The 17,008-nt window shown below is 46.5% G+C and overlaps 2 protein-coding genes across 10 annotated transcripts in view; one reads left to right on the top strand and one right to left on the bottom strand.

The window, feature by feature from the left end:
- Window positions 1-17,008, top strand: part of LOC119389574 (neprilysin-1) — a 48,374-nt gene that overhangs the window by 9,559 nt on the left and 21,807 nt on the right. For 3 of the 9 annotated variants that reach the window (XM_049414478.1, XM_049414479.1, XM_049414474.1), the window contains 3 exons: window positions 2,319-2,431; window positions 3,104-3,162; window positions 4,057-4,108. The exons of 3 other annotated variants lie outside the window; for them this stretch is intronic. In XM_049414478.1, the coding sequence (XP_049270435.1) occupies window positions 2,319-2,431; window positions 3,104-3,162; window positions 4,057-4,108 (224 nt within the window). Of the gene's footprint in view, window positions 1-2,318; window positions 2,432-3,103; window positions 3,163-3,915; window positions 4,109-4,194; window positions 4,263-17,008 lie in introns of those variants that run through there. 3 more of the 9 variants (XM_049414477.1, XM_037656897.2, XM_049414476.1) reach the window with 3 other exon arrangements.
- LOC119389573 (uncharacterized) lies at window positions 6,091-12,348 on the bottom strand. The gene is made up of 2 exons (XM_037656896.2): window positions 12,232-12,348; window positions 6,091-8,564 (listed from the first exon to the last, which is right to left on the bottom strand). Exons 1-2 carry the CDS (start codon window positions 12,319-12,321, stop codon window positions 6,336-6,338), a joined length of 2,319 nt encoding a protein of 772 aa, XP_037512824.1. The 5' UTR covers window positions 12,322-12,348; the 3' UTR covers window positions 6,091-6,335.

Raw genomic sequence — 17,008 nt, 5'->3', positions numbered from 1 at the left:
GGGATTAGCGCGATGTAGAAAGCAGGGGCGTAGCCAGAATTTTTTCGGGGTGGGTGGCGCGAGGGTTCATCAGTACTTTATGTATGTTCGTGCATGCGTGTACATGTATGCGTGTATTTCGCATGTATACATGCGAAATAGAACATTTTCGGGGGGGGGGGGGGAGGTTCGAACTCGCCCCTCTCCGCCCCGGTTAAGCCAGTAGCAAGGTAACAAGGTAATATAGAGAAAGAACAAAATTGCGTAGAAATCTGGTTGATGTACAGAGATGACCATAGGCGTGCGCAGTGTTCCACATTAGGGGGGGGGGGGGGCAAAGGGTCGTCGCAGCGCCCCCCCCCCCCTTCAAAGTCAATGTATGTGACAGATTTTGTGCCCCCCCCCCTCTTAGGTGACTAGAAGGGTCAATTTACGGGGCATATTTTGCGCCCCCCCCTCTTAGGTGATTAGGAGGGGGTGACCGCCCCCCCTGCCTCCCCCCCCCTGTGCGCACGCCTATGGAGATGACGTTATTCAAGCATTGGATTAATTTTTCGTCATGAAGACACGAGGACTCGTGAAAGCAGGTTTAAATTACCGCTTTATTCTTGAAAGAGGTAGTTAACCCTTTCAGACACTGCGTACACAATTTAGTACACCAGTTGTTTTTGTTATTTGTATCCACTAGGGGCTAAGAAAGAGCAAGATATATTGGGCTTTGGATGAATTGAACTTCCTGCATAATAAATTTGCCTTCATGTGACTTCATCTTGCAGTGTCTACTGTTGCATATGATCACTTTGCTAAAGGCACTACCATATTCGACGAGTCGTTCGACGTGCCGTTTCCCGCGACCCACGTCAAAGGTGTTTTTTTGCTCAACATGGACATAGCCCAAAACGAATTTCTACTACATTTTCAGCCTGAGATTTATTCTATATGTGCAAAAACTTAGCATGAATGCATAAGAATAAATAGATATTTAATTACAAAATAATTATGAATGATTGCTATAGCACACATAAATTAACGTATTGCGACATTGTTTTGTTGCAATGTAATATCGAGTACCTTGAAATACCATTGCATCGGCTTGACGCATTTACAGACATTTCCTGATAGGTGACGTCTGAAAGGGTTCATCTCGAGGCAACAGTGTTTTTTTAAATGCGGAGCATTTCTTAGCAAACCTTTGGCACTGAGAGTTTCTATCTATCTATCTATCTATCTATCTATCTATCTATCTATATCTATCTATCCGCCTACGTCTGGGTGCTCTCATGACCGCCTTCTTAACTTAGTGTAGACCAGAATTGACATGGAAGGGTAAGAGGATTTGGCGAATATGACTGTCGGGTCATGACATGAATAACCTGAAAATTCTGTCGCGTATACGGCGTCAAACCCTTTGCTCCAGACACCGTGTGGCACATACCCGTGTACTACGGGTCGCGGTGTACGGGTATGCGCCACAGGGGATTGACAGTTTATATCTACCCAGGAACGACAAGGACAGACATTGGTAATTTAAATGCGAGAGCGTTAAGAAAAACCGACATCGGCAGCGTTGACCCGACGAATGGAAAGAATAAAGATTAGGATCCCAGCAGGAATCGAACCCAAGCATTCTGCGTGGCAATCAGGTACTCTGCCACAGAGCCACGCCGAGGTCTACAAACTGGTTTGGAAAAACAGCCTATGCAGGCGTAGTGTCGGTGCAATGTCAATTGTGGTTGTGGTGCTGGCTATCTAATTTTACAAGAAAGCAAGAAACACTACATATGTACCCCTACAACACAGGCGTCATATCAGATTAACGTCTGTGGTTGCAACGTTGGCTCCGCTTTTATAGCAGTCTAATAAACGTTACATTTTTATTCCTATGATCTAGCAAGCTATATTGAAGCATTGCTCGACCCCCGAGGATTCCATTAACGAAAGTTACGTATGATGGTCAAATGATTGCACCATAAAGTGCACTTAGTTTCGATAATACTGATGTATGTACTCTAACGCGAGGGCTGACGTCACGTCGCACCATGAGTTATCCTTTAAATGCCAGTGATGTCGACGTGCCTGGTAAGCCCACGATGTGCACACAGGTACTATACTTAAAGAAACACGTTGATCCACTTCGTAACGCTTGGCTCAAAGCCGTAAATTACAGCATAGAAGTACTCGCTGACTGCTTCGCACGAAACCAATTCCCACAACCGTGGGATCTGCTCATTTTTTTTTTATTTTGCTCTAAGTCACATAGTTTAATGTGTTGCACTCTTATCGGCAGAGCTGCCCTTAATATAAAGTATTGCAGCCTGAATCCGTATTATTTATTGCAGGTACGTACCTTTACCGAACAGTCACCCTTCGTAAAAGTTTACGAAGAGTACAGGATGGCCGCATTTCACAACCTAATGAAAAAGCTGTCTACGCCTTACTCGACGAGTGATGAGTATGTTTGTCATTGTGTTTTTGATCTTTAGATAAACTTATCGCTCATCAATAGCCATAAATATTCAAGCTGAGAATACAGCATAGCGTCCTTTACAACGATGAGATTGGTACCTTCGAAATATACTTCATTGTACAGACCACTTCGTTGCAAAAGTAGCGGGCTGTAACGATGGCTATGTTACCGTGACGTGAATAATTATGTCTAATGCAGGTAGTTTTGTTGTAGAGTCGTTATTCTGATAGCAGAAAATAAAGCGCAGTGGTGTAGTACAGTGCAGGACTGCAATACAACTTCGGTTAGGCCTCGTTGGTACATAACTTTTAAGGTGAAAATTTCAACGCAATCCAGGACGTCAGCGCCAGTGCTTGCCTCACCTCTTTGTGGTACTTCCTGGTTTGTGCATATGTTTTCACCTTAAAATGTGTACGACTGGGCGTGTTGGTACAACATCCTTAAGGCAGCGTAAGAACACCAGATGTCAAAGAAGAAAGAACAGAGCGCTGAGCATTACTAAAAATCACTGGTGTAGTAACCATTCATTGATAATGTACAGACAATGAATATTTTGACACTCGAGTGCATGATTCCTTACCCAAGCTGCCTTATATTTTCACGGCGTTGTCATAAAGCTTGTGCTATGTAACCCTGAGTGTTATATTCTTATTTTAGGTGGAGCGGGTCGCCTATGGACGTCACGTTCGGTTATGACGCGTCAACCAACATGATATGTAAGTCCATTTACGTTGTCTTTCTTGTACTTTTAAGATCCGCGCAACTGAAGTGACGCTTCCATGTTTCTTCCAACATTTCTGCAATAGCCGTGATGAGCGTAGTTTAAAAAAAACGACAAAAACTTGGAGGACGCCTGAACTTCGCCTTCAAGAGGAGAACGCGATAGCGTAATCGGTTCCCTGTTCACATCGCCTTCTCAATCGGTAACCTCGCTTCGCTTCTCGCTGGACGACGCCGTGCCTCAACGAAAGGAACGTTTGTGCGCTTATCATTGGCCGTCTCAAACCATCGTAGAAGGCCTGTATACTGCAAGTACAATTGCGAAAGGACCGATAGGCCACAATTATTCCTTTTGCTAATTGGCGAAGTACCCGAAATACCGTAAGTCCGTAAGGCAGCACACACACCCGTGCAGCTGCACACGTGGTTGATGCTGTTGCTGTTAATGATCATTAATTATTCTTGTGCGCTCTGTAATTGGTGGGCCTTTAAACCAACCACTTGTTGCACTATTCGCATGTTTTGCCGCACGGTGCTATTCTACGCTTCTGCCACGCAATATTACATGCGTTAAGGGAACTCCTCGCACTGTATGCATGACACTGTTATAGGTTTTCTTTTTTTCGAAACAGTTTCAAGCACGTGCGTGACTCTGTGGTAGAATACCTGCTTGCCACGCAGAAGTCTTGGGTTGTATTCCTACTCGTATCGAACATTTTTTCAACTTATTCTTTATGTACATCTATCTCGAATGTTAATCTATCTCGAACGCTGATTTTTCGCTCGCAACCAACGACGCCGACACCGAATTTCTGCGAAACACGCTCTTTAACGCTGTCGCTTTATAATACTGTCACTGATGTCTCTCTACTACTGTGCCGCGTCCACAGATGTACCCGCTGGAGTCCTACAACCCCCGCTGTACTCTCTAAACTATCCAAGGTGTGTTACCTGCGCTGGTTAGTCTCATTAAATAAGGCAACGACATGATCGCTCCGACAATTATGCTTTTCTTTCTTTCTCAACAGAGCTGTCAACTGGGGTACAGTGGGTGTCATGATCGCCCGTGAAATGGCACGAGTTTTGCATGCACCAGGTATGTGCACGCGCTTCTCTATACTATAACGTAAAGTGCACAGTGCGGCTTTTTCCAACAAATGTTATTAGTTTGACTGAGGCAGACGTTCAGGACAAGATGGAAGATTGAAGGGATGAAAAATTCGTTAACGCGGGTTGTCACTGGAGCTAACGTTTCACAAAGCGGGCTTGCTTCTTCAAAGCTGAAACTACAGCCTTCAAGTTGCAGCCTTCAGGTTGCAGCCTTGAAGAAGACAAGTCCGCTTGCAAAAACACAGGACCAAGCACAGATTTCACCCTATGAATGGCAAGTAAGTAAATATGCACTGGCTAATCATTCTGCTTTTCAATAAAGATCTGTCTATCTATCTCTCTTTCTTATCTTGTCATGATGCGCGCCTCCCAAGGAATAGAAGTACAATTTCTTGGCTTCTCGTCATGTCAGTGGAGGTGCTGCTCTTCCTTGTATTGTACACACTTACAAATAAGTAGTGGTATTTACTAACTTTGAGGTAATATATGCTTCTCACAAAATTCACTACCTGTGTAGTAACTGCAGGTAGTGATTTCCAAGTTAGTAACCGTACTACGAAAACCAAAAGCTTCGCCTGTATTGCGCATGTGTTCACTGCTGTGGTTGCCTGGTTGTGGCCCCCTGGCCTCGTCAAACTGTATGCTTACAGCTTGCTTGCCAGGGTAGCCTTCAACACCGTGCTTTGTGCATGTTGAGAATACGACTTGACTTGAAAACCTGTGGAGAACACATAACAAAACGACTCGCATTCACATACACGAAAACAAAGGAGTCGTTTTCCTCGGTGACGGCTGTACACTGCCTTATTTAGAGAGAAAATAAAATGTTAACGCTAGGCTTTTGGTTTGGCTGACATTGTTTTGCAAATAATTGTAGAAAATTTCATAATAAAAATGCGATTAAGATATGAAACTAAACGCTTCTGTTGCATCGTTTCTCTAACCGAAGTCGCTAGATCGCTATTATCATGCTCTAGCCATAGCGAGAAAAAAAAGATAAATAATAATATCAAAAATAAAGTTCCACACGTTCGTTCGACGGCGCGCGCTGCAAGGTGAAGTATCACAGACCCAGCTTACCACCACAAGGCTCCTCCACGCAGACCGAAGCGGGCAGCTCGCGCGCTCTACACAGAAGTGTACCACACTGAACATCTAAGCTTGAGGGGCTTCATGTTAGTGAGCTTCAAAGGTCTTTGACCTCAGACACATCACGTAATGTGACGTAAGTTACTTCTACGCACTTCAGAAATCGGAACCGAGTTGTGTTCATTTATTCTCGCGTTGACACCATTATTCGCCTTCACCTCACAATGTCTGCCCTGCCTCCCCAATTTTTCGAAGCCGTACCACTTCACCAAGTGAGGATGAGAACGAACTCGTTAGGGCCTCCATATGTCGGCTTATTACTCGTTATTGTTCATTCCCATGTTTGTTTCTTTTTGCCAAGCTTTGCATCAGGTTTTCTTCCGTTGTTCTTTGCAGTTTCCAAATTGTCAACTAGATTGCCGTGAACAGTGCCCCACGTGTTTTGTTTTGTTCTTTGTTTCTTTATTTCACATTTGATGCGTGGGAGTCCCCCAGACAGTTCCTAAGTTTGGAGGTTCTGGTGTATTAACAATATCGTGCGTTATACTACCGTTAAAGCTGGCATTGTTGATGCATAAACATCCCTGATGCTGTTAACCAGTGCCGGAGAAGCGAAGACAACACAAGACGAAGCGCTAAAATGGCAACGCTTTATTCCCACCCCGCAATCTAGACAGCAAAGTGCAGGATACAAATATATGCAGCCACCGAGTCGTACGACGAACACCAACAAATATAGTCCTATAGCAACGCTACAAATGTCCCTATATGTTGAGCGTTATCAAAGACACGTCAGAAAATCGAGAACACACTTGCGATAACGCATAAAACACGCGCAAAATGGTTCGCGTGTACTTTTTAAGATATAAAACCGGAGTCAGTGGAACACTCACGCTGTCAACAAATATGCATCGGGACTTAAGGAGGAATCTTTCGAGACTAACTTCTTTGAGCACGACGGGGCTTGTCCTCAACGCTTGTGGCCCTCCAAAAATATCTTGGCCTGCTTGATGAAGTCCTCAATGACATCGCGCAGTGTAATTTTATTTCGAGCGTCTGTTCTCGCTCTTTCGCCATCTTCAGTAACAATAAGGGGGATTCTCGGTAACTGCCTTCCCGCCCATTTGCTGGCTTTCATAATCTGCGAGTCCAACTCTACATCGTCGAAACCAGTGGCGCGACGCAGAACAGCCCGGCAGTTGACGCAAGAGTTCATGCGAGTAAACGCATGCAGGCCTCTAACCGTCCAATGGCATTCGATAATAGCTTCCGCCGCACGTCTGGCGATGGTCCTGTTGTATAGCAATATCTGCGGGAGTACCAGGTCGTGCGATTCCTTCCGTTCGGGACCGTACAGGAGTCGAATCTTGTGAATCGCGTAATTGTTGCTAACACCGAATCGAAGATGTTCTTTCAATTCTTCGAATCCCATTCGAGTGTCTTGCCAGATTGTCAGTTCCGCAATGCTAGAGTTCTCCTGGAGAGTCTCTGCGAACGCTATCGCCACTTCGCGAGACAACTGCCATTTGCGGCCGAATAACACGGAGTAGATTGTTCGGGAAGACGCCAACCCGCTGAGTATCCTGACCACAAAAACGGCGACGGCGTTACACAGAAGCTTCACGTGTTCGAGTACATTGCTGTTAGCGAATAGGTCATGCAGACTGGAGGCTCCAGCAGCGCTCATAGGCACGTCGTCCTTTCCTTCCAAGTGCAGACAAGTCAGGGTATCCTTCGCGCGATCGAGCATATTGCTAATGCGGTCCCCATTTGAAAGTACGGAGGCGAACACACCTTTCATCCGACGACATTGCGTCCTTTCGTAGTCTTGTTTGGTCCAGTCAAGCAGCCATTCGCTTTTAAGCACGTACTCGCAGTCAACGCGCTCTCCCAGGCCCAGTTCGGCAACGCGCTTAAACACCGAGCGATTGACCTCTTCGTCCTCGCTCAAGGCGCCGATACGCAGTATCTCCACTCTCTCGTTACGTGCCAGCCCGTCCAGAAGAAGTAACAAGCTGGTCAAAGAAAGATCGCAGTCTTCCACCGAAACCTCGACGAGAGTTTTATTCCGGGCTATCCCTTCCGCAAGCGAGGCTATCGCCGAGCTCTCTTCTTCGCAGAAGCTGGAGGAGGCGAAACTGAGAGCTGTCAGAGCTCGGTTTCGTCCAATCGCATCCGTCAACTTACACCAATGGTCAGCGGGAAACGCGTTCGTCAGAGAAGGTCTAATGGTAAGCTTCAGACATCTTAACGTCGTGTTTTCGAGGACGGCTTCTGCCAGGTTAGTGAGTGACGAATACAGGAGAGAGTCGCGGTCGATTATTTCCAAATCGCACAGGCACGTATTACGACGAAGGCGTTTGAAGAGCTCCGCCCAGTTGCACGGAGTCTCCAGGCACAGTTCGCTGACTGGAGTGTCCAATATTGCCGTTACCGCATCTTCGTATCCCTCGCATGCGCCAGTCTTCTCCCGTAACTCGAACGACATTGGACGGCTATACTTTGTAATGGCCCTTCTCAGGACTTCCAGCGCCGTTGTGGTCATGTTGACGTACTTTAACACCAGTCTCTCGAGTCCTTCGTTCTCAGCTATTACGCTGCAAAGTAACTCCGCTTGTTCGTCAGTGAGGGGTATGTGAACGAGGACAATTTCCGAAAGTTCGCGAGCCTTTTCGAACAAACATGCGACTCTAAAATGATTCTGGTCGGTAGGCAAGCCTATTAGTTCGACTTTGTCGAGGTGACGAGTGTTTATGAAGAGCAGCTTCCAGAATAAGGGAGCGTGAAAGCGAGCGACAGTCGCTACATTGAGGACCACTTTGGATATGCACGAATGCGTTCGCAGAAGCCAGATGCAGACGCACGTTGCGAAGATGTTGTCCGGACCGCTAAGTGTGTCCTCCGAATTTTCTAGAGTTTGTAGAGCGAAGGAGTTCTCGCGAGCGCGCAAAAGCTGGAAGCCGTGCGGTGCGATAACGGCGTTTAACCTGGCGTGACAGAACAATGCCCAGCAGATGTGATCGACTTCGTGCGTACAGAAGTTGAAGAACGACTCCGGGGTCACTTTGTCCCCTTGGAAACGCCTGTCAGCCAACCTGAGAAACCGCTTGATTCTTTCGATGTTCTGGAACACATCCCGGCCTTCTTTGTAGAGGAACGTCGCGAAGTCATTTACGATCGCCTCGGTTTTCTCGTTTACCTGAAAAAAATAACAATAAAGACGCGTTGGGCGGAAGTGAATTAGGAGGCCGTATGTAGAAAGTGGTAGCAAATGTATGACGTAACTGTTAGCCAGTAGTGTTAGATAGTAGGAGAAGCGGCAGCATTGATTTTGTTGTCTTATTCCTTTATGCATCACTTGTTTATTAATTTCATTTTGTTTAGATATCTTGATTTCTTGATGCATGTTTCGGTCACAAATACCATAGTCAACATCGCACATCATCATCACGCTATGTTGCAGAATGAGTGCAAGCAGCCTAGGAAGACATGGTCTTCAGCCGTCCTAACATATTTCAGCTTGCGCATGACGAAGCATGAATGGGCGTTGTATGAATATGGGTGAGGTTTTTTTTGAAGCTGTACAGACTTACAGTGAACATCAACCTCAGAGTGGTCGTACGCGTACATCCGCCATTAAAGCAGACAACGGAGACCCGTTGACACACTGATAAAAATAGAGAGGCGAGTAACAATTGCAACAAGACGGTGAGATGGGCTAGTTGGTGAACATTCATGTTTAAAGCACAAAGCTTTTAAGCGCACATAAAACGAGGACCGAAGATTTAAGAACTTGAAAGGACAAGCGCTGTCCTGTAAATTTCTTAAATCTTCGGTCCTCGTTTTATGTGCGCTTAAAAGCTTTGTGCGTAACAATTGACGATGAGTAACAATTGACAAAATACTGAGAATTCTTGAAATAGGTCGCACTGATGTTCAGGAGGTGATTTAAAGCTTTGTTTCCCCCGACAACTAAGTACCGCTATATGAGTTGAAACACCGCAGAAGCTGCGTCATTGATTGCAAGATCCGGGGGAAAAAATCGACCTTGAAACAAGATAATAAGTTTCCTATTTCTTGTTTATCAGAGGATAGAATCAATATAATTGGAAAGAAAGCGTCTCAAATTCTATGCCCACGATATGAGTTGCCGAGTTATCGCAGAATTGCGGCACTGTCTACAAAAGGGGGGGACCGAGTATTATCGGATGGCGATTATCAAGCTTCGTGCAGCTGTGGTGCGATCTTGTACGCATTCCAAATAAACACGGAGGCGTGACGTTACATCCAGCCGCACGCGAATGGCCCATTTGAACCGCGACAGACGTCACGGCTCTGCATTGACCAATCGCGTGCGGTCCCGTGCGGTCACGTGCGGCTGGATGTAATGCCACGCCTCCGTGTTTATTTTGTAACGCGTACAAGATCGCACCACTGCTGGGAACACTGGCCCGAGCGTTGCGAGCGGCTGCTCAAGGAAAGGATGGTGTTTGCACCGTAAGAACCAAGAGCCCCGTGCGTGGCGTCTACGCCTACCCCTCAAAGAAGAGATTGGGTCACGCGTACCTTGCTTTTATCTATTTAGCCTTTTTTATTTTCTTTTTACTGCGACTGTGATTATGTGCTAGAAATTGGGTCCGTCCTGTGATGGTGCTGTCCGTTCGTCCATCTCATTATGTTGACTGTCGCCATTAAAAAACTATACTACCATTGTTTTTTTCTCGTCAACAGGGCAATCCCAGTTTTGTCATTGGACGATGCTTAGTGCAGCGCCAAACGACGAATAAAGAGGGAACAGCTAAGGGGCGCAAGGACGAGGGCCAGAGCATGAAAAAAAAAGTTAATTTTATACATGTTTACGGTGGGATTTGATTTTACGTTAGATGGCCAATGGACTTTTGGGAGCCGAGCATGCTAACCACTGAGCTTTCGCTCAGAAACAGTTTTGGTTAACTTGTACAAAGTGTCGACCAGTAAAAAAGACATACCAGTGGCGTCTATAGAAATATTTCGGAGTACAAAACAGAGAAAATACTGTATTGTACGAGGATTACATTTTGTGCATTGCAAGGAAATTCTTCATAAGATGGCATTTTGTCAGCGTGCGATTGCTCGTTCACCGCTATCGCTGTACCCCGACGCAGCAGATCGATGCGTGTGGGTTGATAACACTACTCGGATACTTTCGCAACAGATGGTGCGCGATCACTGAGTGTTTGAAATATCCCTCCTATTCCACTGTCAGTCAAGGGGCAATGACAAAAAGAAATTCAACCACAGTGTTTAGTATTTTTGTATACCCACGTGAGTCACTAAATTGGCTCGTGACATAATCAGTAGTGGGTGAAAAGCGACGATGTTTTTCACACGAGTGACCCCGCGTCAAGCCAGCGTGCCGCATTCTTTGACCTGCCGAGTAATTAGACAGCTTCCGCAGAACATGCGCTCACTCGGCAAGTACGTCCCAAATACGAATAATGCGTCCCAGAAGCAACTTGCGGACTATGCCGTAGAGTGAGTGATTAATTTTATTCGCCTGTGGTTCCTTAACATACAGGCACTGGGCACATTTTTCGAGATCTGCAAGCGCGTTCGAATCTAAGGCGCCTAGAGAAAATTCCAACCTGCATTATTGCGCCCGCTGATAAAGCGTTTGCATATTGGCACGACAACGGGCACGAAAAGCGCATGCGCGTTTCGACACTAGGCATTCGATATGGATCGCTAAAGGGTGCGAGTGCAGCTTGGCGTAGAGTTACTATACTCTACAGGAGACATCGTCAAATGCTAGCATGGTGAATTCTGTAATGTTACCATTTTTAGCCAATAAGAAAGGCCGCAGCAGCCCATTTGGCCAATAAGAGCTGATAAAATGGTTATCGCGGCAACACGGCGGAGTTCGAATAGACAGAACAGCACCGCTGGAATCGTACAGTACCGTAAGTTTAATATTGTACGCATGCACTCGTGCAGTGCTCGGCGATTGAAATTAAAGTACTCGGAGCGCGTGGCTGCTGGTACTTGTTGCGCCACAAGTTAGCGCTCGTTAAAGCGAGCTGATGCATTGTGGTGTACGGTGAGAGCACTCGTGACGCATGATGACTGCATCCGGTATAGACAGCCATGGCACGCAGCACTCCGCCGGTGCCACCAAACACACTGATAGTTGGGCAAGTTGGTAATGATTAAACACGGCGCCACTGCGCTAATGACACGAGATACAAACGTCCTCGTGTATTCTTCTTTTGTATCTCGTGTCAGTCACGCCGTGTTTAATCATGCCACCAAGAACCACAGACTGAACGGATGTCTACCGGATGCAGCCGCCATGCGTCACGAGTGCTCTCACCGTATACCACAATGCATCAGCTAGCGTTAACGAGCGCTAACATGTGGCGCAACAAGCACCAGCAGCCATGCGCTCCGAGTATCACGTTTCAATTTTCATCACCTCTACAGGAACGTTTGCGCATAAATGAAGAGTGGAATACGGTCGCCATGTCCGGTAGCAAAACCCCGTAAGCGTATGATGTGCACCAGAAGACCTTAGCCACTCAGCTTTTACTAAGATCACTACATATAACGTGGAATATTCCACATCACCACCCGCCACGATGGTCTAGTGGTTAAAGTGCTCGACTACTGATCCGAGGGTCGCGGGATTGAATCCCGGCCGTGGCGACCGCATTTTCGGTGGAGGCGAAAATGCTTGAGGCCCGGTGTACTCAGATTTAGGTGCACGTTAAAGAACAACAGGTGGTCGAAATTTCCGGAGCCCTCCACTACGGCGTCTCTCATAATCATATCCATGGTTTTGGGACGTTAAACCCTAGCAGTTATTATTATTAAGATGTTTCGTACAGTACCTTCCGCTGCGGCAGAGACGATCTAGGCCTTGATGTCGCCATGGTTGCCCGATCGCTCCGTGCTCTTCCCTGTCGTTTCTTACGCTGCATATTGCTTCAAGCACTGTGTTTTGCTACCAAGCAGGTGTTTGCGAGCTACGATCTGCTCTGTGTCTCCAGCGGCAGTTGATCCTCGTGGTCGCGCAGATTTCAGGGCGCGTGCGCAAACGCTCTGCGTCTTTCCTCGTGACCGATAATGGCGATTCACGCCCTGATATCGCAGCGTGTCAATATGCATGTCGAGGAAAATGTACAGTATATTTAAAAGTAATCGCACGCAAACGTGCAGGCAGATCGTTGCATAGTGAGGAAGCAATCCGTGCCTGCGAATGCACATAGTTTCTTTTTTTTTTTTCTGTGGTACGCATTAATGTATATGAAGGGAAGAGGGCAATGGGGGGCCGTTGGTTTGTCTAGTATGACACATTGTGAAACGGACATATGAAGCTTACGCACAATGTTAAAGCTTGCGTATGATTGTATTAGCGATCAAGGTGCAACTGGTTGAGAAATACATATACACGCTAGATGTGGTAGACGTGCTGTGGCTCATACGCCATACTTTTATTCCATAGCACTTCTTCCTTCTCGCCTTCTACCAGCCATCGCTGCCTTCTTACGTCACACGTGTGACGCTAGATGTGGTCGACGTGCTGTGGCTCAGACGCCATACTTTTATTCTATTCACGCGCACTTTTTCATCTACGGCTTCTCCTACCATGGCTTCATACATCACTTATATATATAGTTAATTTCACGATGCTGCCGGACCTGACTCACTGCATCTTGTTTGCGTATCCATGAGCGCCTGTTAAAAACGCCAAAGCCGTGCTATCGCCCCAAACTGCACTATGTGCGGGATGGTTGAGCGCTTGCCAGGAATTGTCTGATAGACAGACAGATTTCCCGGAGAAGCTAGCCATGCCTACGCATTAAAGCTTTATCGTTGATCAACGACTTATTGAACAGCCGGCATCAGCTTAAGTCGCTGATAAGGCGTATGCTCGGTTACCTCCGCTTGCCTAGCTTCCCTCGAAAGGGTCCGCGTGACCAACGTTCCTGGGTTTAGCGTCCAGTGGTGGTGGCGGTGATCTCTTTATTGCTCCCCAAAAAGAGGGGACCAGTCCGAAGACCGCTAGCGCGGGTTCATAGGAGGCCGGCGGGGATCCCTTGGGTTACCGCAGCCTCAACCGCGCGCTGGATGAGCCGGCGGTGGTCTGCTGGCTCGGAGGCACGCAGGAGAGACGCCCACGACTCTGGGGTGTTTGTGTTTACTGCGTTGTAGTGCTTGCAAGTCCACGCCATGTGTATGAGAGTGGCCTGAGCTTAGCAGTGTTGGCATGTAGGCGCTATCTTTTCCGGAAAAGTTCTGCTGTATAAAAGGAGGTGTTGGAAGCTGCCTGTGTGTAGTTTGCTCCATTGGACGGTGCCTCGCGTTTCTTTCCGCCCTGTGCGTGTCCTGTTTTTTTTTTTTTTTGTTTTGTTTTTGCAGCGAAGGTGTATATAGCAAGGTTGTCGCGAATCGGCTAGAAGACGCGTAGAACAACAATTTTCGGCGCCCCTAGCCGCCGCCGATGCCTCTTTCGCAGGTGTCACGACACTAGGCGGCGGTGCACTTCCCACCAATCGTGGCGCCCCTTTTTTCCCGTGACGTAGAGATCGCGCTATCACGCTTTTATAAGCAGTTGCCCTTCGGCCTCGCCATGGGGTGGACGCGTGTCGTTAGCTCGGTGGAAAAACAGCGGGAATCGAAGGACGCCAACACGCACAGGAGAGCGAATGGGAGCGAAGACGACAAAAACCGCTGGAATCGCTGGCTTCCACTTTCACAGAATAGTGGAAAGGCTCCGAACTTTTCGTTTAATTGCGAAGCATTTTCTTAACGAACTTTGGCGACTTTGAGCGTATTCATCCATCCATTCACCTAGGGCTTTGTGCTCTTGCGGCCGTTTCGTTAATTTGATATATACCAAAAGTGGTACGGTGACATGACTGTATGACGAGCATAAACGACAGGTATGCATTGTATGTACCAGAATATACGTTTCATTAGCATGGTAATAGCAGATTGTACATACATCCATGCATGACAAACATGCCATATATAGTGAACTAGATGTCACGACATGAATGACTTCATTTGCCTATAAGACAAACAAGGCAATGTATGCGGCTCTTTACTGGCTGCTTCGCATTACATCGATTCCCACAGTGTTTTTGTTTGTACCTTCCGCGGCGTTACAATTCTGACCACCGCAGTGGCCAGGTTTTCCACAGCCTGTGGTCACTGAGGACCATGAGAGCATCCCTTCCATTCTAGGGACCAAATACTGCACCAGGAACGGCAATTCCTGTTCTGGAGAGAATATAATCTTCTGTACATTGTTTTCGTAAACTGCAAAGCGCACCACAGCATTTTGAGGTGTGCACTGCCAATACGCTTGCTTCTGTAGATGTAAAGTAGGTTGACTGAGTCATTTGACTGCTTGCTTTCCTGCGCCTCCTATTTCCAAGTGAAAAAATGATTCTAATTCCGAAAGTGAGATTATCTACCGAGCCTTTGGAATTTATAGTTTTCGCAACTTAACGGTGTCATACACGTAGTGTATGGCGTTGTGTAACGGCGTGACCAATTTGTACAAACTTGGTCAAGACATATGCAGCGACTCGAACAGGAATTGACTTTCGCCTTTGAGTCGTCTTAGGCAAATGGATAAGGGTCCATGTGAGTTCTGATTAAAATAAAGAAATCTTGATTTATTTTGATCCTGGCCGATCAAACTTTCTACCGCTAGAAGTATCCCTCTTTCTCTCTCTGACGACTGCTCGTGTATCGTGAAGCGCGACTCGAACCTGAAAGCTTTCTTTCTTTTCCTTTTTTATTTTATGGTCTTTATGAGATGTTGGCGCTTTTTTACAGTGCCGGCTACTCCTTTTCCCAGATAACCAGATGCGGGAAAATCAAAGCAATTAAAAAAATACATGAAAAAGCAGCTAGGAAACGTTCATGCGTGTCCATTCACAGAACAATGAAAAAAAAACACAAGATACAGTCCCGTCATATAACACCATAATTCACTTAAAATACAGTTACACAAACACCGTATACGCTGTAAATAACACTGCACAACGTCCAGTCACATACCACCCCTGAAATGGGCCAAGTCCAGTCATAGGGACGCAGAATGGGCTCTCATGACACAACACGACATGGTCAGACCAAAATATAAACATGAAACCAGTCTAGAAAGATTTACTCAATAATTTCCAAGAATACCACTCCCTAATAGGAAGTTGCTGACTGCTATTAGTGCGCGTTTTTGCAAGGCGTGTGTTGGCCATGGACCTAGGATTTTTCTAAGGCTGAAGGGCCTACGGTACAGTGCCATGCCTTGTTCACATTCAAGCTCGTCAGCATTGCGCATCACGTTTGACTGAACAAAGCTGCGTCTTTTCATGGCGCCATGTCACGATTCTCCTTCGCTGTCCGAAGCGGACTGCACGTGCCAAGATCGTGACGCTGCGAGTGTGAATGAAATGCCCGCATATTTGACATAGCAATAGAAACGGCCATGAGATGGTTTGTTGTTGCGCTGATCGCCCAGCGCACATCTGACCGCCGCTCATTCCTAGCGAGGTCGAATGAATAGAAGAGCTTTGCGCTCTTGAAATATCGGTTAAAAATTGCAACTGTGAGGCTGTCCGAACTTATGCATAGCTCAACTCAAAGGCGGGAATGTTATCGAGGGAACACGGATTGTATACAAAGTTCCTCTGTTTATTTCATTCCGTTTTATTTTAACGCGAAAGCCTTAGATGCCTCACCAAACATGAAATTTGACCGTCGTTGACGTCACGAGTCGGAGGTGCCAATACGAGTGTTGAAACAAATCATCTTCATGTGATGACTTCACAGATCACCAAAATTTGTGACATCATCACCACGACACAACGACGTAATGATGACGTCATCACGACATCGTCGCTGGTAAAGTGTGGGCTCACGCACACACGCATCGCCCACGTCCTGTAAAAGTGGTGAAATCTGAACGGAAAGGTAGCCACGATCTTAATAAAATTGCAGTTTCACCGCAAGGGCGAAGCAAATAATGCGATCGCAATAAATTGTAATATTATATGAAGTAACGCTGGAACGAACGAACGAATGAATGAATGAATGAATGAATGAATGAATGAATGAATGAATGAATGAATGAATGAAAACAACTTTTATTAGGTCCAAGCTAGCTCTTTTCGATCCGATATCGCGTAACTCTACAAAACGCTGGTGCAAGCGAATACGGCCGCTCTAGGGAGAGATGCTCTTTTCGCACAGTCTCTTCGCGTTGAGTACGCAGCACGTCACCGCTGATGCCTGCCGAGATAGCAAGCCAATCGCGACTCCGCCTTCAGAATCAAAGTTCACAGCTGCTGCTCGAGCCGTCGGCGACGGCAAAAACCGTTTCTGCCGTCGGCGACGCCAACGCTGACAGCAAAAGCCCGTCGACAGTGTCCATATAATTGATTTTGCAATAATAGCACAACTTTACTTCTCTATGTGAATGTCATCAAAGGTTAAGCACTTTTCAAGCGAACCATCTAAAACTTAGCGTTTTGCTTCGTAGAATCTTAACTGCTGCTGCCATCTTTCGTTGGCCGAATCAACTACCCGTGATCTTTAGTTATCTTCTTCCGCAAGTCTGACCTCATTAGACCTTATTTGTTTCTTCAAAGCAAA

This window comes from Rhipicephalus sanguineus, chromosome 4 (assembly GCF_013339695.2).
Source record: "Rhipicephalus sanguineus isolate Rsan-2018 chromosome 4, BIME_Rsan_1.4, whole genome shotgun sequence".
Classification (NCBI taxonomy): Eukaryota; Metazoa; Arthropoda; class Arachnida; order Ixodida; family Ixodidae; genus Rhipicephalus; species Rhipicephalus sanguineus.
This window is presented reverse-complemented; position numbering and strand designations above follow the sequence as displayed.

Coding starts and splice junctions, on each gene's coding strand:
- LOC119389573 (XM_037656896.2), bottom strand. CDS start 12,321: ATGCAGCGTAAGAAACGACAGGGAAGAGCACGGAGCGATCGGGCAACC. Junction 8,565..12,231: donor CGTCTCTGCCGCAGCGGAAG/GTACTGTACGAA, acceptor TATTTTTTTCAG/GTAAACGAGAAAACCGAGGC.